This window comes from Babylonia areolata, chromosome 4 (assembly GCF_041734735.1).
Source record: "Babylonia areolata isolate BAREFJ2019XMU chromosome 4, ASM4173473v1, whole genome shotgun sequence".
Taxonomy (NCBI): domain Eukaryota; kingdom Metazoa; phylum Mollusca; class Gastropoda; order Neogastropoda; family Buccinidae; genus Babylonia; species Babylonia areolata.
The window spans coordinates 52,679,479-52,704,301 of record NC_134879.1 but is presented as its reverse complement, the minus strand read 5'-3'; the positions used below and the strand labels follow the sequence as shown (position 1 = coordinate 52,704,301).

Here is a 24,823-nt window from a genome sequence, read left to right as displayed (position 1 = left end):
AGATTCCAGTAGATGCTATTGTACTTAGAACAGATAATGCAAATGTACTTCAGATAGATAGAGCAGTTAGAATGGGAAGAAGCAACTTCCTTTATTAATAACCAATATATGTTTGAGTGCTAAATGGTAGCAAGGATCCCACAAAAATTGAAATGCTTGTAATTGTGAAACTAATAGTTTTTTTTTTTTAGTTTTATTTTAATGAATGCTTATTGTTGTTTGTGATTCTGTTTTCTAAATACAGAAAAAACAAGAAGTTTAGGTTGAATCAGAAGTGCACAGTTTTTACTACTTTGATAAAATGTGTTATATATGTATAATAATTCATTAGTTTTTGTCCTGAGCAATTTGTATTTTTGTTGAACATTAAAGAAATACACGCACACACACACACACACACACACACATTCACGTGCACACACATAGACACACACTCTCACTCTTTCTCTCTCTGTTTCTCTCTCTCACACACACACACTCTCTCTCTCTCTCTCTCTCTCTCTCTCTCACACACACACACACACACACACACACACACACACACACACAAACTCACTCACTCCACCCTCACCTACACACACAACATACTGAAACGAACTGAGAGACCAGCTAACTGAGGGGTTGCGTGTCGTGGTGCAGAGTCTCTGGCAGGTCAGGGGCTGGAGGACCCGGAGGTGGCAGACATCAATGCTGAGTGTACTTGTACAGCAGAACTGGCCTCCTTTCCAGGCAGTGATAATCAGAACTCTCATGAGGAGTACTTCCATCCAGCCAGAGGTTAGTAGCCCTGTGTTGGAGACTGCACCATTCATCATCATCGTCATTATTATTATTTAGTGACCAGGGAATAGGGGTCAGTTTGGAGGTTATCGTTTGTGTGTGGTCTACATATGTGCAGACCTGCTAGTGCCTGAACCCCCTTCGTGTGTATATGCAAGCAGAAGATCAAATACGCATGTTAAAGATCCTGTGATCCATGTCAGCGTTCGGTGGGTTATGGAAACAAGAATATACCCAGCATGCACACCCCCGAAAATGGAGCATGGCTGCATACATGGTGGGGTAAAAACGGTCATACACGTAAAAGCCCACTCGTGTGCATACGAGTGAAAGCAGAAGAAAAAAGAAGAAGACATTTTATTTCTTGGTAATTATTTTTTTAGAAGTTTGTTATTCAAGGTGCATGCAGAACCAGAAAATGAGCCATTTGCTTTTATTGTGTTTTTCTTTTGGTCTTAAAAAAACAAACAGGGTTTTGGAAAAGATGACATCAGGGCATGGTTTCCTTAATTTGTTTGACCTTTGTAGACTGTTTCTGTGGGTAACACTAAGTTTACACACACAGTTGCTTTTTGTATAGTTCTTAAATAATGTCAGGGATAGCAGACTAGATATATATGTGCATTGTGGAAAGGAAATATGTATGGTAGACTTCAGACATTGAACAGAATGGTTGGTTGATTAAATCGGTAAAGAGGTTTGTTGACAGTGACTGTAATGATGGATTGATTTGTTGAGCTGATCAGTATTCCCTTGCCTTTCAGAAAAACGTGTGTGTGAATCCCCCATTACATTAGCATTGCCAGTATTTCATTTATTGCAAAGTTTTATGACCCATTTTAATCATGGCTTTCAACTCTTGAAAACTTTTTTTTTTTAAAAGCTACTGTTTGTTTGCTTTCTTCTTGTTCTTGCTTTGGTTGATAACCTGTTGACCAGTTTTAATTGACTGATGATCTGTTGTGTGTGCAGAATCATGCACTCCTTCCCCAACATCTATGCAGTCTGCTCGCTCCAAGTCCGGCAGTCGGTCCCCGTCCCCAGCAGAGCTGATTTCTGATAGCCAACCCAAAGACAGTCCCACCCCAGACAGAGACTCCTTGCACATAGACATGGTGGCCTCCAATCAGGATACCTCTCTCAGCAAAGGTAACCAGTCAACACCCTTGTTACTTTTTATTTGAATATGGCTCAAAAGCTGACCACTCAACACCTTTGTTACTTTTCTCTTGGACATGCCTCACTTGGCAAATGCAAACCAATCAATATCCTGTTGACTTTTCTTTAGGACAGGTATTTTGCTTCCAATGAAGGTGGCTGAAACAATGGAGTTTTATTTCCCCCTCTTAAAAATACCTGTTTTTCTGATATCTCATATTCACCTTAGAATTATACAGTTTTGAAGATGTCATTTCACAAGCTGTGTGTAAGTATTAGGTGCTCTGTTGGTAGGGCTTTGGCTTCATTTTGCAAGAGGTGAAGTGCAGGTCTGAACATGTATGGTTCTGATGAATGGTTCTGATACAGATTAAGAGAGATTGATAATTGTAAAATGTTTCAGTCAAGAGAGATTAATATTAGTAAAATGTTTTATACTATGATAGATAGTTGCCTGTAAAAGAACAGCTACTGGAGATACATGTTTTATACTATGCTAGATAGTTGCCTGTAAAAGAACAGCTACTGGAGATACATGTTTTATACTATGCTAGATAGTTGCCTGTAAAAGAACAGCTACTGGAGATACATGTTTTATACTATGCTAGATAGTTGCCTGTAAAAGATATGCTAGATAGTTGCCTGTAAAAGAACAGCTACAGGAGATACATGTTTTATACTATGCTAGATAGTTGCCTGTAAAAGAACAGCTACTGGAGATACATGTTTTATACTATGCTAGATAGTTGCCTGTAAAAGAACAGCTACTGGAGATACATGTTTTATACTATGCTAGATAGTTGCCTGTAAAAGATATGCTAGATAGTTGCCTGTAAAAGAACAGCTACTGGAGATACATGTTTTATACTATGCTAGATAGTTGCCTGTAAAAGAACAGCTACTGGAGATACATGTTTTTGCTGAATACAACTCCTGACCTTCCTTGTTCTGTGGGCTAAGTTGTGTTGTATGTCTGTGGACATGGAGTATGTATCTGAAGGAGCAGCAGTTATTTCCATTTCAGGTCCTGTTTCCCACAGTTCTGACTAATTAGACTGCTGGAGAGTTTCATGCTCACTTATATAGGTGCATCACATGATCTGTGTTCTTGAAGTTGATTGGATTTCAAAATTGCAAGCAACAAAGGCAATTGAGAGGTGGATTGAGCGAAACAGCAGCTTTTTTTTTTTTTTTTTACCTTTTGTTTTATATTTTGGTTTTCTTATTGTGTATAGCAATGGAGGCTATCAACTGAAGAACAGCTCATGTTTGCTGCTTTTGTCTATGTCGATTGCCTTTCACATTGCTGGTGATTTTGGTGAAAGTTACATGTGCGTGCGCAAGATCCAAAATGGCCGTGGAACTCTCCGATGATCTGTTGCAGAATACTTTCATTGAAAGAGTAAACTCACTTGATTCAAAGGCATCTCATCATCTGGTGCGTTTTTGTTTTTTTACCATGTGGGAATGGTGGGAGGAAGGAGTAGGGGGGTGAGGATGAGTGGAGGGAGCAGTTTGTGAACAAACAAAAAAGAAAAGAGAATTGTTGATATTGATATCCACTGTGCAGTTGACTGTCTTTCAGATTCGTTGCTGGAAAACAAAAGCGTGATGGCAGGGGGCACCTTGCCAGGGTGGACGCCGGATGTGGCTGTGGTGCTATGGCAACGCATGCTAGGTTGCCTGGGTGACATCAACAAAATAGAAGATCCTGATATTCATGAAACTGTCTTTGTCTACCTCTGTGATCTCCTTGACACTCTGTTCAGGGTGAGACCTGGCTTGTTTCTTCTTGTATAAGTGTGTGTGTGTGTGTGTGTGTGTGTGTGTGTGTGTGTGTGTGTGTGTGTGTGTGTGCACTTTGGCTAAGTTAGGGTTGTCTTTTGTTCTAGCTGCATAAGTGCATAAATGTGATTGAGTGTGTGTGTGTGTGTGTGTGTGTGTGTGTGTGTGTTTAAGAGAGAGAAAGAAAGACAGAGACTAGGACTTGTGCAATTGTCATGATAACCTAAAAAAAAAACCCACAAAAAACCACCTATAGTCACAATATAACAAAGCACATAATGTGAGTGTGGTTTTCCCCTGTTTGTTGAAATACATCTGATCCCACATTTTGTAAATTCTGCTATCAGACAGGTTTTCGTTAGCTTGTAATCTTGTTGGTGTAGGGTGGTAAAAGCTTTTTCCCCTTTGCATTGTGACTTAACTATGTGTTCTGAACGTTTCACTTTCAGATAAGTGAAAACTTGGGTGTCACCCCAGACAACATGTCATCTCCACCTCCCTCTGAACTTATCCCTCCCTCACATATCTTTGCTTCCTGGCTATTTGAGGTAAACATTATGTACACGTGTGTGTGTGCTTGCGTGTCTGCATGCGTGTGCGCATGTGTATGTATGTGTGTGTGTGCGTGTGTGCATGCATGTGTGTGGTGGTCAGTGTTGTTGCTATTCTGGTTTGCTTAGTTATAGTGTCATTGTAAAGGAAGATATTTTTCAAAGGAGATAACGTTGAGTTTGCATGATTGGAGTCCTTGTGTCAGATGATGTATGGTTGAGTGTGTTATCTTCAGTTTAACGTCTATTCACTATAAGTGTTTTTAGATGGAGGTTGAGTGTGTGTGGTTATGATTGTTTCCACATGTTTGAAGGTGATCATGAGCATATAGTATTATTGTGGTAGAGGGTGACGGATATAGAAAAAGTAAAGAGTGTGTAATGAAAAAAGAAGATGGTGGCATAGAAAGATAAAACTGAAAGAGATGGAGAGACTCAGTGTAATTAACCTGTTCTCTTAACTGATTTATGCAGTGTGTAAACAAGAATTTTTGAAATAAGTTCTTGGGAAAACAGTCACCCAGCATCTAAATAAGTATTGTACATGTGTTGTGGCTGCTGCTGTTCATGATCACTTCTTTTAACAGCGATGTTTGCGTTCTGTGTTGTTTTCTTGAACAGTGTCTACAACTGGGCAACAAGTTCAAGAAGGGCAAGTTGCGGGCCTACCAGCTGATCTGTCAGATGATGTTGCGACCACACCAAGTGCCTCCCTCCAGAGCCCTCCTGGCCCGCTTCTACAATGTCCTGCATTCAGGCCTGGTGTCCAGTGATCAGGTCAGTTCTGCACAGGATACATCCCAAAGCATGGACTGGGTAGCCTGCTTCAAAGGTCGCCTACATAGAAAGGTTATCATGTGGACAAACATTGGAGTTTAACAACCTGATAACTGCTGCTCTTCTTCTTCGTTTGTTGGCTGCAACTCCCACGTTCACTTGTTTGTACACGAGTGGATTTTATGTGTATGACTGTTTTTACCCTGCCATGCAGGCAACCATACTCCGTTTTCTGGGGTGTGCATGTTGGGTTTGTTCTTGTTTTTATAACCCACCAAATGCTGACATGGATTACAGGATATTTAGTGTGCGTATTTGATCTTCTGCTTGCGTATACACACGAAGTGGGTTCAGGCACTAGTAGGTCTGCACATATGTTGACCTGGGAGATCGGAAAAATCTCCACCCTTTACCCACCAGGTGCCATTACCAAGATTCGAACCCAGAACCCTCAGATTGAAAGTCCAACGCCTTAACCACTTCGGCTGTTGTGCCTGTCAGTGACTGATGTCAAAATCAGTCAGAAGTGTTGAATCTGATATGTTGACAACATACCATTTTCACTGCAAAAAAGGATTGGATGGATAAAATTCAGTATACAAACTGGGTTTGTATGTTTGTCATGGAAGTGGGATTTCTTCTTGTTCTTGTTGTTTAGAATGAAAAGGAAATTTCCTAATAGCTTGATAAGTATGATAGTGTGAACCTTTTGTTGGGAATTCAATGTGACTGCACAAATATGTACTTGTACACGTGCACATACACACATGCACACACATGCACACACACACACACACCCACACTTTCACACACACACACACACACACACACACCACATACACACACACTTTCAAACACACACGGTAGGACAGTTGGTCAACCAGCGATTGTTTTGGTTTGCTGCGGACTGACACCTGATGGTTGTGTTGTAGGATGTGCCCAATGTCTTGGTCAGCAACTGTGGTCCTCGCTTTTTCTCTTTCCAACTGCCTGGGTCCATCATGCTCATCCTCGACTTCATCAACGCTGCAGGCACAATCATCTCTGCTGTAGATTATAAAGAGGTGGGTGGCAACTGCTGCATGTTTCCATGGTCAACATTGTGCAGGGAGAGACTGAACCATGCAAGAACCATTGCTTAGGTCCTTACTGTGTTATAGGATTTATTGGGATATGGGGGAAAGTGTGTGTGTGTAGGTGGGGTGAAGCGGGGTTTGAGGAGAGGTTGTTAAAGAAGAAGGAAGTTGAATTTGCTTCCACTTGTAGGCTATAAGTTATTGTTAACTATGATGTACTTAGACAGAAAGAATAAATGATTGAGATTTTTTCTGATGATGGTAAAGATTATTTGCATCTCCAGAGATAAAAAAAAAAAAAGAAAGAAAAAAGAATGACTGCATAGGTAGTGCAGAGCATACAGTTAAACATTCTGAAGTGCAGTGATTGCATAAAGTTATGTCAGAGATCAGTAGATAATGAGCAAGAGAGGACAGTGTGTGTTGTGTGTCTGTGTGTGTGTGAGCGAGTGTGTGTGTGTGTGTGTGTGTGTGAGAGAGAGAGACACACACAAAGACATTAAGAGAAACAGAGCAGTGTTAAAGACTTTCCAAAAGAAAAGAACGTTGCTGAGGACAGCATATGAATCCAGACAGACGAAGGAACTCACTGACCCTGTCCTCTGTCCACAGCCGCCGAGGGCAGAGGCGGTGTCCATCCTGGGCACCCTGCTGTCGTTCCCCAACCACTACATGGAGGTGCCGGTCCTCCAGTCCAGTCTCCTCACCACTGCCCTGGTGGAGGCCGACGACCTCAAAGACCGCATCATTGACCTGCTGCTCAAGGCCGGCAAACGTGAGCCAGCTGGTCTGGCCAGGTGAGCTCTCCACCCAGCGGCTGAGTTCGGAAGGTCCTACAGCTTTTTATGGCTGCCGGGGCAGTGAATTCATATCCACTGTGTCTAGGGCTTGGCACAGAAAGGCAGAGCCCACTCTCTGCTGTTTTAACGCCTTCCCCAGCTGAAGTCGGGTACCCACTCACACGCGTGGATGGAGTGAGGAAAACCGAGCAAAGTGCCTTTCCCAAGGTCATACGTAACACCATGCTGAAACAGGGCCTCACTGATAAATACTGGATCAGAATTTGTAAGTTTTAACAAATTTTTGCCATGGTGCCTGAATCCAACAGCTGGTGGAGTGTAAACAGTTATCAGTGGGCTTTGATTCCTTGTCTGCCTGTCTTCCATCCATCAGTCCATCCTTCTATCCATTCAGGCCCTCCTTAGATTAGAACTTTTTACTGTTGAGAATTACAAGGGCATTTCTCTTTGACCATCATCAGATGTCAAATGGCTGACTCTGGGCCTGTGACAGGAACAGGTTTAGGCATGGTTGTGTATGGATAACTTGGGATAAGCAGTATGGAAGTAATGCAGCTGAAATGAAAAAAACACAAGAACATAAACAAAACATGAAAACAAACAAAACAGCAGCAGCAGCAAAACAGACTGGAATCCAAAGAAGTGGTGTTTCATAGAAAATGAAAATACATATTCCATGACTGAAGTAGATCAACAGATTATTGGTGGGAAAGAAAAGCTTGTATTGACGGAGATAAACCATAACACTGTCTTGATGATGGTTTGATATGGGAGGTCAGCTGACAGAAGCTAACACTGGTGATAAACTTGACAGTAACCCCCTTTCCCTTTAGGCACAAACTAAAGAGGCTTAACGCATTGTTTTTGCTGTATGCAGATGGTGTGTGTGTGTGTGTGTGTGTGTGTGTGTGTGTGTGTGTGTGTGTTAGTGCATGCATGTAATGCTTGTCCTTCGGATTCGAAGATGTCAGTGGCTTAAAAAAATCAGATGGAAGATGAGTGGCTGTGGGTCTGGAGGTGACTGCATGCATGCAGTGAGAGACCAACAGAGGGATGGGGTGGGAGTGGTATGTTGGTGTATGTGGAGGGAGGAGGGCATGGGGAGAGGTAGATGAGTGAGCAAGGACAGCGTGTCACTTGGATTCCACTGTTACACTCATAATGCCACTCCAAAAGGCATTTCAAATGTCTTGAATGCTGCAGATGTGTTGCTGTGAGCAGTATAGGGATTTTTCTGTATGGAGAACTGACGCACAACTCCCAACATCCCAAAATGAAGGAAGCTATCAACGTTCTTCTTGGTGCTCTGATGGTGAGACTCCGTGTGTGTGCACGTACATATGCTTGTGCATGTGAATAAGTTAGTTCCTGTGTATGTGAATATATATACCTCATGTGTGCATCGGAGTGGTGGTGGGGGTAGGTGTTGAGGGGTCAGGTGAACAGCATGTTTTAAAAGAGGAAAAGAATGTCTTGGTGGAGGTAGGCTTGTGATGGCAAAAAGAGCTGCTCAGAATCTGGCTGCAGTGATATTTACACCACATGTTTTTGTATGTTGTATGTTTACATTTTTCTTGCTGAGCATATTTTTTAGTACCCAAAGGCATTCAACAGATGGTGTACACACACTAAGTCGTGTGCATGCATACGCACAGATGCGCATGCACGTGCATACGCATGCATGCACACGCATACGCGCACACACACACACACACACACACACAAGTGTGTGTGTGTGTGTGTGTGTGTGTGTGTGTGAAAACTCATGCTCTTGAACACACACATACATGTCCTTTTATTGAAACATTTTGTTACTTTTGGTAAAAAAAAAACGAAAAAAAAAACAGTCAAAAACAAACCCTTGATGCAGAGGCAGTTGTGTTCTGTGATTTTGTAACTGTTAACAGATTTTGCCTGGACTGTGGAGATTCTTATTCTGTTCCAGTCATTTGCCTTTTTGTGTCTTTCACTTTATGATGTTTTAATGTACCTCCTCCTCAATTTTTCAGTTTTGATTTAATTATGGTATTCTAATTTATGTTAATGTATAACAGTGGAGTGATGGCCTAGAGGTAACGCGTCCGCCTAGGAAGTGAGAGAATCTGAGTGCGCTGGTTTGAATCACGGCTCAGCTGCCGATATGTTCTCCCCCTCCACTAGACCTTGAGTGGTGGTCTGGACACTAGTCATGCGGATAAGACGATAAACCGAGGTCCCATGTGCAGCACGCACTTCGCGCCTATAAAAGAACCCACGGCAACAAAAGGGTTGTTCCTGGCAAAATTCTGTTGAAAAATCCACTTCAATAGGAAAAACAAATAAAACTGCATGCAGGAAAAATACAAATAAATGGGTGGCGCTGTAGTATAGCGACTCGCTCTCCCTGGGGAGAGCAGCCCGAATTTCACACAGATAAATCTGTTGTGATAAAAAGAAATACAAAATACAAACACAACCCCAGGGTAAGCTCTCAAGGCTCTGACCAGCATGTTGGGTCTATATGAAGATCAGGCGTCTGCTCTCCACCCCCATACCCCCCCCCCCCTTTTTTTTTCTCTCTCTCATGTTGTTTTGACACCTCCTTGAAGCTGAAACTGACTGTTGCAGTGTGTGAACAAGAAGGTGGCCAAGGTGGCTTCAGACATGCTGATGCTGCTGTGTGACCACATAGACCGGCTGCTGGACTACCATCCCCACATGCCAAAGAAGATCACTGAGGTGCAGCCTTGCTTTTTTTTGTCTTGGTTCTCATTCAGCATACTTTGGGTGGGGGTGATAGGTTAGATAAAGTGGATTTTATGACTGCTTATCCCCCCCTATGTCGTCCAAACGCTGAAGCCTAGCAGGGTTTGTTTTTTTTTTTTACAAAAAGGAATTTCAGCCATGGCTGGTGAAATATTGTCCACAACTGTTTCTCTTCCTAACATGTATGCATTTTATTGTCGTATAAACCTGATATATTTTTTTTGATGATAAGATATTCTATTCTAATCTATTCTTTTCTCTCTCTCTCTCTCTCTCTCTCTCTCTATATATATATATATACATCTATTCTAATCTATTCTTCTCTCTCTCTCTCTCTCTCTCTATATATATATATATATATATGTGTGTGTGTGTGTGTGTGTGTGTGTAGATTTAAAGGAAAAATCAATTATTTTTTTGCCTGTTTGTCTCTCTTTCTGTTTCCTTTTTCTCATTTGAATGTTGTCTTTTGTTTGAGATGTAGGCCTTCGGCACTTGAATTAAAGAAAATCCTCTCTTCCAGCCATCAGCACTTTGCAAGAATTTCACACACGTCATAATTTCAAACCCATTGACACATGACCAAGTTCTTTCAATTGGATTCAGTAAACAAATAGAAAAATGTCATTTAATTACACATACTTAACCGTGACCCAACTAGTGCAGACTCCGGCAGGGGTCTGACATTCCTGCCTGTGCAAACTACTATCCGCCTATGTGGAGAAAATGAAACTATGGCCGATAACCTCCCGGAAGTAGGTAACCTCCCCTTTGTCCCGCTGGCTAGTGCCCTCTTTTTTCCGGCAGCCATTATGACTCCTGTTCCTGTGCTCTCCATACGGCTAAGTTTTTCGTATTTTCTGTCTGTCTGTCGATTCTCTGGTGTTCTTGTTTTTTGTCAAATTTCGAACCAGGCCACATAATTATATGGTTCGATTGGGATATCGGGCTAAAATTAGGGCACGATCGAAATTGATTCGCAGTCACTCTGGGCCCTCTATTTCTGGCCCTCTCAACAACACCAACCCGACGCCTCCCCCACTTCCTTTGGGTGTGTCATTATTTTCAGTATTTTGCAGTGTAAAGTAGTTATCAAAGAATGATGGCAGCTGAAGTGTTGTTTGTTTTCTTCTCAATTTCAGGCAATCGCCACAACAATATCGTCTCTCATCCAGTCGCATGAAAGTTCCAAGTCCGATGAAGAGAAAAGGGTGAGTTATAGACTGGAAAACATGAACAGCTACTGCAGATTTTTCAGGTTATCATGCTAGATACTTTAGAAAAGATTGTATGTCATTGTACTCCCCCCTCCTCTTTCTGCGATGCAGAAAAATGTACACAGAGTGTTTCCCATAGTAACGTTGGTTATTGCATAGGCTTAAATTGTAGAGAACAGCTGCTTATTAGTTGTTTTGTTTTTATTGGTTAAAATGTCAAGTTGTTTATTGATATGCTGTTTTTGTCATGTGTGTGGTGTAAAAAAAAACACCCAAAAACCTTAAATTCCACATACTATACCGTGACCCACTGGTGCAGACTCCCACGGTATGATTCCTGTCCTGTGCAAACTACTCCACTTATGTAGGTACAGCTAGTGACCTCCCTTAGCATGTTCCAAAAAAAAACCAAAAAAAAAAACGGTTGTCATGAAGAATTCCTGATAATTAAGAGTAAATGGAAGAGAGAAGGGAAGGTGGATACATTTGTACTTTTGGTTAGTAGAAATTGAAAGCAATGGACTTGGAAGTTCAACTGCACACATATACACACATGCCTACAAAATTAGCAACTGCAGCAAAATGAAAAATTCAAAAGATTTTCTAACTTTAGATACTTAATCTTTTGATAAATTGAGGACAAAGCAAGATAAACATGTTGAGTTTGTTTTAGCAGTGGTTCCTGTGTTTTGGTTTCAGCTGATTGTTCTGATGATGTTCTGTATGGTGGAATGGTGCCTGCGTATGCCTCTTCCTCTGCTGATTGAGACCAGCGACACCGAGAAAAGTTGTCTGCATAAAGTCTTCAGGGTTAGTGTCTTATATGTCTTGTGTGTGTCCTGGGTTTTTACTTGTGTGTTTATGATTGAGCACACTTTCTCTTCTTGTGTATGCATAGATGTGAGCACACACTTTTAAGAATTCTTTATTGTGTACATAGATTATGTATGTGTTCATGAAAATTTGTGTGTGCGCGTATGTATGTGCAAGCTGTACACAAATGCATGGAGGAGCGTGTGTGTGCAGTCATGAAACTAAGTAAACTTGAATATTGAGCAGATGTTTTGTGTGTTTGCATTTGAGTGGTCACCTTATGCAGTATTTGTGTGTTTGTGTGTGTGTGTGTTGTCATCCTATGTAGTTTGTGTGATGCTGTTTCTTGAAATAATATGAGATTTAGTGAAAATAAAAACAACAACAACAAAACTTTTTCTTCTATCCTGTAGTCTCTGACTGTAAGGACACCTTGATGACCTGGCAACCATTTCTCCCCATTTCTCCCTGTTCCTCTCTGTCGCGCCCTACTTGTTAGGAAAGGGCCTATCCTCTCACACAGAGGACATCAGGAACAAAGGAGTTAAAATCGATAAGTTTTTATTTTAATGTCTATGCTAACACAACCCCCCCCCCAAAAAAAAAACTATTGAAAAGGGAATAAAGTTCAATATGAAAGCAATAAACACCCACAAACACACGCACAACAGCAACAAAAGATAAAACACAGCCGATTCGAGTCTCTGGTCTGATTCTTCAGACAATCTTGGCTACACCTTGGCAGCTGTTGAAGTGTCCTCTTCCTGAACATTCTAAGCGTCACTGCGGAACTCGCGCACTCTGAAGTTGGGGCAAAAGGGGTGGGAATGTAGATGAAGGGGAATGGGTAATTTGGGGTCTTGCCAGACGATGACAGGTCTGTGTCCACTTTCCAACGGAGATATGCCTCGGTGAACAGGGAGTGAGAACTGCCCGCAGACTGGGGAAGGGAGAATTGGACAGAAGGAAAAGGTGAACACAGGGGAAACTTGGGGAGTTCACAGTCAACTGCAGCTCTGCGTCCTTTTCTCACTGGAAACACCCCTCGCCCAACCAGGAGAGGGAACAGCCAGCAGAATGGGGGAGAGAGAACTGAACAGAGGCCTAAAAGGCCAGCATTATATTTCGGTCTTATAATTACAACACATACTAACAAATAATTTATATGAATACAATTATGAGCAACAAATAACAATTTTGGAGTAACTTAAATTGAAGCTTACGAAAAACAGTTTCAATTCACTGATAATTACATGCCCTATCTCCCTTTTCTTGTACTATTTTTTCGACATATATATCTAAGTATAATGTGGGGAAAATAACCAGAAATACTGAACATGAAATGAATGAAAGAAAGCATGAAAGCAAGTGATAATGAAACAAAAGTAAAGTCTTGGATTCCTTTTAAAACCCCCGTCCCTTCCTTCCAAAAACATCATTTGTAAACACAGAAATTTAACTTGAGAAAATAAACGGAGTACTTACATGGAATACTTTTTCTTCCCCTCGTGGTTAAATACAGAAACAACCAACCCAAACTCAGGTCACTAAGACTTCAAACACAAGAGTGTTTTCATCAACCAGGAGGCCCAAACTCTGGCTCCACTCGAACTGGGCATCCAGCCGGGTGCCACCCACACACAGCTACTCTGTGTCTCACAAAATATACAAGGGGAAAGACCCACTGCCACTCCACAGAACGTGAACACACTCAACCTCACATGAAATTCGGGAACGAATTCACGCACTTAGAGAGGTGCTCACTGGGGAAAAATGGAAACACAGGCATATGAAAAGAAGAATATAACCAAATAAACAAACTTTCCGCAACACTTTGTCTCTCAGGAAAAAAAATCTTAAAAAGAAAATCCCTATTTACCTGTGCAGGTGCTTCACTCAGCTGTGACTGGGCACAGCTCTTCGTCCCTGTCGCGGGTCAGCAAGTCCTTGGCAGACTTCATGCTGGACACGGACTTCACCAACATCTGGGACTCCCAGGTGCCGGACCGGCGACCGGCCAATGGTGTGGCCCTTGACCAGGCAGCCGAGGCCCTGAAGAACCCTCTGCCCTCGGTGCCAAAGACAGAGACTGATATTGTGAAGCTGGCCGCAAGATCGGTGAGGATGTCTCTCATTGCTATTACTGATACTTATAAAGTGCCTGTTCTTGGTCAGAGACCAAGCTCTTAGGGCTTTGCAAACAGTCGTTTGCGCAACAGGCTGCGTTCTTGGGTAGAGAGTCAACTGAGAGTTGCCTGAAGGTGCTCATCATTCATTTCCTGTGTCATTCAGTTTGGCTTTAGTCATGCACATGTGCACACATACACACACACACTCATAACCACTCACACTCATGTGTATATGAGAGCGGATTTTACTTTGAAATTTTGCCAGTGACAACTCTCTTATTGCTACAGGTTCTTTGTGTGTGCTTAGTGCATGCAGCACATGGGACCTTCGTTTATTGTCTCATCCACATGACTAGCATTCAAACCATCATGCAAGATCTAATGGAAGGGAGAACATTCTGAGCTAATTTGTGCACATTAATAAGTGTAATAAAATGTGGATTATATAAAGATGGAGTGTATGGTTTATGATCTGAAGGACACATGTTTGATTCTCTCTTACAGTGTGATGAGCTTGCTTTTCTCTGGAGCTGTGTGTAAATCAGTCTGTTTAAAGTGAGAAACGCAGAGCTGCCGTGTAAGGGGAAGTGGGCATGCCTTTATAAATTTAGCGCAGGTGTGGTTACCTGAAATATGTTTTTTAAATTTTGATAACTTAAAATAATGTTCCATCACTGACTAAAGATAATGGACACCACACAAGAAAAGATAAGTAACAACAGACTGTTGAAGAAAAAAACATATGAAATCCCCTATCCATAACGTTGTGGCTTGTGAAACCATGGTAGATGTGTCGGTGACAGTGAAATGAACTGTGTCGGTTTTTGACTCAACAGATGATGACTCACCTGGTGAACCACCTGGGTCACTTCCCCATGGGGCTGGGCGCTGCCAGACTGCACACCACAGTGCAGGAGCACAGCGACCTGCCAGAGGCTGATGACCTCAAACCGGACATCTTTGGAGCCCCAAATCTGCAGGTGGGTCACCAGTTTGTCACTGGGTCCATGCCTGTGCTCATACACTCTTTCTGTTTAACGTGTGGAGTGGAACAGCTGTTGAGATGTTTACATTTTCATACACTCTTTCTGTGTAACGTGTGGAGTGGAACAGCTGTTGAGATGTTTACATTTTCATACGCTCTTTCTGTGTAACGTGTGGAGTGGAACAGCTGTTGAGATGTTTACATTTTCATACACTCTTTCTGTGTAACGTGTGGAGTGGAACAGCTGTTGAGATGTTTACATTTTCATACACTCTTTCTGTGTAACGTGTGGAGTGGAACAGCTGTTGAGATGTTTACATTTTCATGCACTCTTTCTGTGTAACGTGTGGAGTGGAACAGCTGTTGAGATGTTTACATTTTCATGCACTCTTTCTGTGTAACCTGTGGAGTGGAACAGCTGTTGAGATGTTTACATTTTCATGCACACTTTCTGTGTAACGTGTGGAGTGGAACAGCTGTTGAGATGTTTACATTTTCATACACACTTTCTGTGTAACGTGTGGAGTGGAACAGCTGTTGAGATGTTTACATTTTCATACACTCTTTCTGTGTAACGTGTGGAGTGGAACAGCTGTTGAGATGTTTACATTTTCATGCACACTTTCTGTGTAACATGTGGAGTGGAACAGCTGTTGAGATGTTTACATTTTCATGCACACTTTCTGTGTAACATGTGGAGTGGAACAGCTGTTGAGATGTTTACATTTTCGTACACTCTCTGTGTAACGTGTGGAGTGGAACAGCTGTTGAGATGTTTACATTTTCATACACTCTTTCTGTGTAACGTGTGGAGTGGAACAGCTGTTGATATGTTTACATTTTGGCAGAAAGGGTAATGTTTTGATTGATTATTGTTTAAAGTGGTTTATTAAACATGAGAGAAAAATGAAAGAAAATCTGTGAGAGAAAACATTAAAGAGGCTTGCTCTTTTTTTTTTTTTTTTTTTAATAAATTTTATTATAATGTTTCCTTTCCTTGTTTAAAGGAGCAGTCAAAAGATATTCTCATGAACTGTGCGTAAACTTGGAGGTGGATTGGACAAAGGGCCAGCTTTACAAGCGCTGTGCTAGAATTGCAACAGATAATTATGTTATGACAAATAAGGGTGAGAAACAGGAATGTCTGTTGCTCAGTGCACATTCAGTATCTTAGGTTTCTAATTAGGAGTGAACAGCACGTTGCAAGAGTAGGGAGATTGAGAGTAAAAGTAGAGAGGGGAGAGGTAGAGAAAGACAGATGAATTTTGGGGGTATTTTAATGGTATGCTTGCTGGGAACATACCAGTCAGATATTAGGTTTGATGTTTCACATGATGCTTGTGTTTTGCAGCTGTTTATCCTGAACCATCGGTGTCTCATCTCCTTTGTGGAACTGCCTGCTGTGGTAAGGCATTGGTGTCTTGGCTTTGGTTTTCAGAATATAAGCAGATGATATTTAATATGTATCCATATATACACATGAACTGTATGTTTTACAATACATGTACTGGGCCAGCAGTGTGTGGTTATGAAAGAAAACAAAACTGCTTTCTGAGGGCAAATCCATTGGCTGCTTTAAGTCAGTTATGATGATGAAATTATGGTTTGCTCATTCATGAACAGTTGTAGCTTCCATCTGGTCCCGGTCTACCATTCAGATGTCATATGAAGTCTACCAGTGCATTTGTACTCGGAGACATGTATACATTTGTACTCAAAGGCATGTACCATTTGGTGATGAGATAAGCACATAGACAGGCAGACAGAAGTGTTGTTATGTTGGCTGTGAGAGGGGAGTATGGGGGTTGAATATCTGATGACATTTGATCTGTCATCTTTGATCTGGTGGAATTCTCTGCTGGATGAATGCAGCAAAAGCATGAAATACTAAGCGCTGGTCAAAAGAACACTCCATGGGAATTATTAATGCTATGTTTCGGGCATTAAACTTGTGAAATTACTTGGATATTTTCAGCACATTATTCTGTGGGATGTACTGGGGGTGGGGGTGGGGGGGTGGGGTAATTATGACTGACTGTGAATTTGAGAAGCTAGGTGCCAAGAATGATGCTTGTCGTAATCAGTTCTGATATTATTTGGGTGGTTATTGTGTGGATATTATTGTAAATAATGTCCACACGTGTGTGCGTGTGTGTGTGTGTGTGTGTGTGTAGTCACATTTTGGTGTGTGTATAGATGTAATGTTTTATGTTAACAAAGCGTTTTTGTAAAGCACCTAGAGCAGATTTCTGGATAGTGTGCTAAGAAATATCCATTATTATTATTATTAAATAAAACAAGAGAGGGAGAGAGAGAGAGTGGGATGGAGATAAACTTAGTGATAGAGGAAACGAACAAAATTACAAAACAATAACAAAGAGGGAGTGTGAGTGAAAAAAAAGAGGAAAGGAAAGCTTATTACTTACTATTATACTTTTCAATTGTGAAATTTCTGACAGAATTCTTTAATTTTTGTCCTCTGGCCATTCATATACAGCAACAGAAGCATTGCTTGATGTGCTTGCTCAAAGATGGCTTTGACTAGTACATTGAAAAGAACACCAGACGATAGCAGTAAATGTAGGGTATGATGATCACCTGTGTTGTACAGGACGCACCAGGTGGAGGGGTGACAGCAGTGACTGTAGAGTATGATCACCTGTGTTGTACAGGACGCACCAGGTGGAGAGATGACAGCAGTGACTGTAGAGTATGATCACCTGTGTTGTACAGGACGCACCAGGTGGAGGGGTGACAGCAGTGAATGTAGGGTATGATCACCTGTGTTGTACAGAATGCACCAGGTGGAGAGATGACAGCAGTGACTGTAGAGTATGATCACCTGTGTTGTACAGGACGCACCAGGTGGAGAGATGACAGCAGTGACTGTAGAGTATGATCACCTGTGTTGTACAGGACGCACCAGGTGGAGGGGTGACAGCAGTGAATGTAGGGTATGATCACCTGTGTTGTACAGAATGCACCAGGTGACAGCAGTGAATGTAGGGTATGATCACCTGTGTTGTACAGTATGCACCAGGTGGAGGGGTGACAGCAGTGAATGTAGGGTATGATCACCTGTGTTGTACAGGACGCACCAGGTGGAGAGATGACAGCAGTGAATGTAGTGTATGATCACCTGTGTTGTACAGGGGTATGATCACCTGTGTTGACAGCAGTGAATGTAGGGTATGATCACCTGTGTTGTACAGGACGCACCAGGTGACAGCAGTGAATGTAGGGTATGATCACCTGTGTTGTACAGGACGCACCAGGTGACAGCAGTGAATGTAGGGTATGATCACCTGTGTTGTACAGGATGCACCAGGTGGAGGGGTGACAGCAGTGACTGAAGGGTATGATCACCTGTGTTGTACAGGATGCACCAGGTGGAGGGGTGACAGCAGTGACTGAAGGGTATGATCACCTGTGTTGTACAGGATGCACCAGGTGGAGGGGTGACAGCAGTGACTGAAGGGTATGATCACCTGTGTTGTACAGGATGCACCAGGTGACAGCAGTGAATGTAGGGTATGATCACCTGTGTTGTACAGAATGCACCAGGTGACAGCAGCAGTGAATGTAGGGTATGATCACCTGTGTTGTACAGAATGCACCAGTTGGAGGGTTGACAGCAGTGACTGTAGGGTATGATGATCACCTGTGTTGTACAGGGGTATGATCACCTGTGTTGTACAGAATGCACCAGGTGGAGAGATGACAGCAGTGAATGTAGGGTATGATCACCTGTGTTGTAAAGGACGCACCAGGTGGAGAGATGACAGCAGTGAATGTAGGGTATGATCACCTGTGTTGTACAGGACGCACCTGGTGACAGCAGTAAATGTAGGGTATGATCACCTGCGTTGTACAGGGGTATGATCACCTGTGTTGTACAGAATGCACCAGGTGGAGAGATGACAGCAGTGAATGTAGGGTATGATCACCTGTGTTGTAAAGGACGCACCAGGTGGAGAGATGACAGCAGTGAATGTAGGGTATGATCACCTGTGTTGTACAGGACGCACCTGGTGACAGCAGTGAATGTAGGGTATGATCACCTGTGTTGTAAAGGACGCACCAGGTGGAGAGATGACAGCAGTGAATGTAGGGTATGATCACCTGTGTTGTACAGGACGCACCAGGTGACAGCAGTGAATGTAGGGTATGATCACCTGTGTTGTACAGTATGCACCAGGTGGAGGGGTGACAGCAGTGAATGTAGGGTATGATCACCTGTGTTGTACAGTATGCACCAGGTGGAGGGGTGACAGCAGTGAATGTAGGGTATGATCACCTGTGTTGTACAGGGGTATGATCACCTGTGTTGTACAGAATGCACCAGGTGGAGAGATGACAGCAGTAAATGTAGGGTATGATCACCTGTGTTGTACAGAATGCACCAGGTGACAGCAGTGAATGTAGGGTATGATCACCCGTGTTGTACAGAATGCGCCAGGTGGAGAGATGACAGCAGTAAATGTAGGGTATGATCACCTGTGTTGTACAGGACGCACCAGGTGGAGAGATGACAGCAGTGAATGTAGTGTATGATCACCTGTGTTGTACAGAATGCACCAGGTGGAGGGGTGACAGCAGTGAATGTAGGGTATGATCACCTGTGTTGTACAGGATGCACCAGGTGACAGCAGTGAATGTAGGGTATGATCACCTGTGTTGTACAGGATGCACCAGGTGGAGGGGTGACAGCAGTAAATGTAGGGTATGATCACCTGTGTTGTACAGAATGCACCAGTTGGAGGGTTGACAGCAGTGACTGTAGGGTATGATGATCACCTGTGTTGTACAGGGGTATGATCACCTGTGTTGTACAGGACGCACCAGGTGGAGAGATGACAGCAGTGAATGTAGGGTATGATCACCTGTGTTGTACAGGATGCACCAGGTGGAGGGGTGACAGCAGTAAATGTAGGGTATGATCACCTGTGTTGTACAGAATGCACCAGTTGGAGGGGTGACAGCAGTGAATGTAGGGTATGATCACCTGTGTTGTACAGTATGCACCAGGTGGAGGGGTGACAGCAGTAAATGTAGGGTATGATCACCTGTGTTGTACAGTATGCACCAGATGGAGGGGTGACAGCAGTAAATGTAGGGTGGTATGATCACCTGTGTTGTACAGAATGCACCAGGTGGAGAGATGACAGCAGTAAATGTAGGGTATGATCACCTGTGTTGTACAGGACGCACCAGGTGGAGGGGTGACAGCAGGTCTCACCACGGCCAGGACGGTGTGTCGAATCATCGTGCGCGACTTGAGCGGCAAGTTCTGCTGGGAAAACTCTGTTCTCTACAGCCCGCCCTGGTGCACGAAGGAGTCGTCTCGCCAGAGTGAGCTCTTTTCTTCTCTTGTTCTTCTTCTTCGTTTGTGGGCTGCAACTTCCATGTGCACTCGTTTTTACACGAGTGGGCTTTTACTTGTATAACTGTTTTTACCCCACCAGGTAGGCAGCCATACTACGTTTTCTGGGGTGTGCATGCAGGGTATGTTCTTGTTTTTATAACCCACCAAATGCTGACATGGATTACAGGATCTTTAATGTGCATATTTGATCTTTGTTTTCTGTTTATTGTTCAGTAATGTGGTAATCAGCTTAACAATAACAGGATGTCTTTATTGTCCAGTTCAAAACCAGAATATTTTCTTTCATCTGCCGTTATTATAGCATAATCAATTTAAAACATCACACTTACGAAAGAGACATCATCGCAGTTTAACGTGGGAAATGATGTTGTATTTTATATACATGTTGCTTGATGTGTTCATATTGGTTTTTTTTTTTTTTTTTTTTCGTTTGTTCAGCCTCTCCTTACCTGTGATTACATGCTCAGAGATAACTGAACAGCTGCAGAGTTACCAAAATATAAAGTAGTAGGCCCTTTTTCATTTCATTAGTCTTACAGTTTCCTTTTCACTTGCTCTCTATAACAATCAAAGAAGATATTTGTTTGGTTCAGATTTTAGAACTTCAGTACATTTTTTTTTTACTCCTGTCAAAAGGACAACAAACAAAATTCTACATGTTGGTCATGCTTACAGCAGTTGGCTTGAGGACTATAAATCAGAACCTACATGTTAGTCCTACATTTTTTTTTTTCAAGGCCTGACTAAGCGCGTTGGGTTACGCTGCTGGTCAGGCATCTGCTTGGCAGATGTGGTGTAGCATATATGGATTTGGCCGAACGCAGTGACGCCTCCTTGAGCTACTGAAAACTGAAAAAAAAACCCAACTCAGCAGCTGACATAAATTTTTGTATGGTTTCAGATGCTCAGGCCCTGCTGGGGATGGCGACAGGCCATGAACTGGAGCCCCTGGTGATCCAGGAAGACAGCGACATTCCACAGTCCTCCCCCTCACCCAGGAGGAAGGCCTCAGAGCTGCCCGTCTTTGAGACCACCACAGAGCGGGACGACAATTTGAATGATGTAAGGATTATGTTTTGGTGGTGTATATGCTGTACCATGTCAGACTGATGCACACTACTAGGCCTGTTGGTTTGCTGGTATTGGCCAAATTTGGCAGCACAGTGAAAAGATCCATGTGGTGGTGTTTTTTCGGGGGGGGATGTAAGTGGAAGAAACTGTTCATGTGAGAAATTTAACTGTGTCCGTGTAATGTTAAAGCATTTGAATAAGAGTGGATATGATAGATAACAGGCTATATTTTAGTAAGCCTGGACGTGATAGACATCTTGTTAATAGCACTGGGAATGTTTGGACTAAAGAATTGAAATTGCTTGATGTTGTAAACATTTTACAGTAACGATTAAAGCTGAATGTACTTTTTGACTCACTTGTGTAAACAAAGTGAGTCTATGTTTTAACCCAGTGTTCGGTTGTGTGTGTGTGTGTCCGTGGTAAACTTTAACATTGACATTTTCTCTGCAAATACTTTGTCAGTTGACACCAAATTTGGCATAAAAATAGGAAAAAATTCAGTTCTTTCCAGTCATCTTGTTTAAAACAATATTGCACCTCTGGGATGGGCACAAAAGAATAAAAATGAAGCCAAATTATATGCAAACTGCATTTACTGTTATATTTTTTTTATTTTCTAAACTTGGCACTTTGATCTGATATTCTGACACAACAACAAGAGCAGTCATTATTATCATTTTTTGTTCAAACAGGAACTTCTTTTGCTAAGCATGGAAGTTTTATTTATTTTGCAAATGTTTTGGTGCAGATAGTAAAAAAGGGAAATTAATCTGTAATTAATGTTAGGGGACTTAATTTGCTTTAAACTAATCTTTCTCATCTTAAACATTACATTTTGAAATTATACTCAGTACATAAAAAGCTTGTGTGTTTTACTCTCAGTGTACAGGGCTTTCACTATGTTCATTTGCCCAAGTGGTCTTTTTCGGAAAATACTAAAATCATTACGACGAGTGGACTTTATAGATCTGTTGGCTGCGCCCTGAAGGTCATGGGCAAAAATCAATTGCGTACACATATTTATACACATTCAAAGCGCGTGCTCATATTCTTCACGAACGCAAACGACGCCATTTTGTTTCAAGTTGTTGACCTGCCCTTTCAATCCTATATTCAATGGACAATACATGATAACATGTGATGGAAAGTTGGAGAAGGAGACCGTTACATATTTATTCAGAGAAAGATTTGTGAACGCCTCATCACTTACTGGATTATGCCCCAAACTGTCATAAAAATATCCACAGAATCAGTCGGAATTCACATTTAAAAATTGTAAACCATGCGAGTTAATACCCTTGAATTGATGAAACGAAAAAATTTCCAGTCTTGACTTTTCTCAAAATGAACTCCTTTTCACTTCATACGACGTTTAGAAGTACTTGTACTTGGTTCTACATGTTATTAGTTTAACAAAATACTAAAATTTCATATCAACTTTAAAACTATAAAACTAGAATGAACATAAAAGAGAAACTGAATCAACTGTGTCGTACTACATTCCTGGCGGGTGTAACTAAACTTGTACATCTATCTAGATCTAGAGAAAACGGCTAAATGTTGCAGTGTGATTGCGGCGATAGCCACGTCTCCTTTACCGCGGACTTAAAAAGATTTTTTTTTTTATTGCCCTTAAAGATTTTTTGAATGCCCAAGATACACCAGAATATTATGATTTAAACAGCGTTCTCACTGCGAATACCACAATTGATTTATTGCCCTTTAAAAAAGTATGTTCAGATATTAAATTTTAGAATGTCAGTTAAGGAGCTATGATAGTGTAATGGGTTAGACAGTTTCTTCTCACCCAAACACGTGGGGTTCGAATCTGGGTTTTTTTGTTTTTTGGGTTTTTGTTTTTTTTTTAACCCGAAGCTTTATAATAAAAAATACAGAACACATTTTAACGATTAGATTTTTTTTGTTTAAGTGTATCACAAGTGAGTCTTGAAGGCCTTGCCTCTCTTGTCTTTCTTAATATGTATAGTTTTCTCACTGAGTCAGGACACAGCAGTTTTTCAATGATCTGAAAAAAGAGGAGGATGTTGGTACATGCTGCATGCTGTATGTGAACTAGAGGGGGGGAAAAATTGGGGAAAAAAAGAGAGAAAAAAACCAGATTGGACGAAAAACAACAGCAAAAAACAGGTGGGGTTTTTTTTGCATGCACTTATTGTATGATGGGACATTGACAGGTGTTGCGGTTCATCGGAGAGACGAGCCCCGAGTGCCTGCTACAGCTGGGCAGCCCCCTCAACATCCCCGCCCCCCTGACGGAGAGCCTGAGTGCCCCTACAGAGTCTGACCTCACCACCATGGTGCAGCACCAGATGGAGACTGAGCTTCAGTACTACAGCAAACACAAGGCAGACTACAGGTGAGACCGTGAGGCATAGTGCCTGATTTGTTTTGGCTGGAAGGTGGTTCCGGGCGGCCTGTCTGCTAAGGGCTGGGGTTGGGTTTTTTTTGTTTTGTTTTTTTAAAATTTTACATGTTGTTAGATTTGTGTGAGGGTTACTTTTGCTATCCCTTTCTGTTTGAAGGGTTTTTTAACAATCAGGCAGAAATGATCTGGATATATGACAGGGGTATCAGAGAGAGCGGAGGAGAAACTGTGCTGTTTTTTTTTGGTTTTGTGTGTGTGTGTGTGTGTGTGTGTGTGTTAAAGGGTTTGTTTTTGAAAAGTCAGGTTGTGTGCAACTGACAAAATAATTATTTATGCTCGAGAGATATATATGAAATAATTAAAGAAAATTGTCGGATAAATTCAGTGAAGTCTGATATCACAAACTAGAGAAGTTGCCAGTTTGCATGAGCAAAGCTTAAGTTTTTGATACTGTAAGCTCAGTGGTAAAAGAGAATTAACTGAGATGTTAGAATTGTGTGGTATATTATAAGGGAGGTTTCCATTCCCATGTAGTTATGATTTCTTTCTCTTTCCATTTTTACTTTTTATTAGTATATGTGATCCCCCCCCCCCTACCCCCACCCCATCTAATACTACCTAGTTACAAAAAAATAATTGTTTAATGTCTGTATTCGCTTCTGACTAGCTCTGTATCTATTCTTTCGCTCTGAGACTGTGACTGTGATCCACATAATATTATTCATATTCTTTATTGTGAAACAAAACCCAGTTCTGAGACTCTTTTCTTCACTTGATGATAATTTAGGGAGAAGGATTGATAAGAAAAAAAAAGAAAAGAAAATGGACAGGGAGCGTAAGATTGGCATTTTGTTTGTCCATAAAGCCGAGTCTGTAGCTATCTGGGTTAAAAGCTGAAGAGTTTTCGGTACAGTATCCTTGTAACATTTGCTATTTGTTTTTAGAATTTTTTTTATGCTTATCATTGCTTTTGGTAGATTAAAATAGAAATAAGCTACCTTCAGACATCAGTCTTTGATTTCGTTGAATGAAATAGAAATAAGCTACCTTTAGACATCAGTTTTGTGATTTTGTTGAATAGAATAGAAATAAGCTACTGTTAGACATCAGTTTTGTGATGTCATTGAATAAAATAGAAATACGCTGCCTTTAGACATCAGT

At 41.7% G+C, this 24,823-nt stretch overlaps 1 protein-coding gene across 10 annotated transcripts in view; it reads left to right on the top strand.

Annotated features, from left to right (window-relative positions):
- Positions 1 to 24,823, top strand: part of LOC143281300 (ral GTPase-activating protein subunit alpha-1-like) — a 99,092-nt gene that overhangs the window by 36,208 nt on the left and 38,061 nt on the right. For all 10 annotated transcript variants that reach the window (XM_076586467.1, XM_076586472.1, XM_076586471.1 and 7 more), the window contains 17 exons: positions 640 to 777; positions 1,753 to 1,929; positions 3,524 to 3,708; positions 4,173 to 4,271; positions 4,896 to 5,051; positions 5,984 to 6,115; positions 6,740 to 6,924; positions 8,131 to 8,239; positions 9,535 to 9,645; positions 10,815 to 10,883; positions 11,589 to 11,699; positions 13,590 to 13,820; positions 14,668 to 14,811; positions 16,168 to 16,221; positions 20,021 to 20,168; positions 21,104 to 21,264; positions 23,472 to 23,653. In XM_076586467.1, coding sequence (XP_076442582.1) covers positions 640 to 777; positions 1,753 to 1,929; positions 3,524 to 3,708; positions 4,173 to 4,271; positions 4,896 to 5,051; positions 5,984 to 6,115; positions 6,740 to 6,924; positions 8,131 to 8,239; positions 9,535 to 9,645; positions 10,815 to 10,883; positions 11,589 to 11,699; positions 13,590 to 13,820; positions 14,668 to 14,811; positions 16,168 to 16,221; positions 20,021 to 20,168; positions 21,104 to 21,264; positions 23,472 to 23,653 — 2,392 coding nt within the window. The remainder of the gene's footprint in view (positions 1 to 639; positions 778 to 1,752; positions 1,930 to 3,523; positions 3,709 to 4,172; positions 4,272 to 4,895; positions 5,052 to 5,983; positions 6,116 to 6,739; positions 6,925 to 8,130; positions 8,240 to 9,534; positions 9,646 to 10,814; positions 10,884 to 11,588; positions 11,700 to 13,589; positions 13,821 to 14,667; positions 14,812 to 16,167; positions 16,222 to 20,020; positions 20,169 to 21,103; positions 21,265 to 23,471; positions 23,654 to 24,823) is intronic.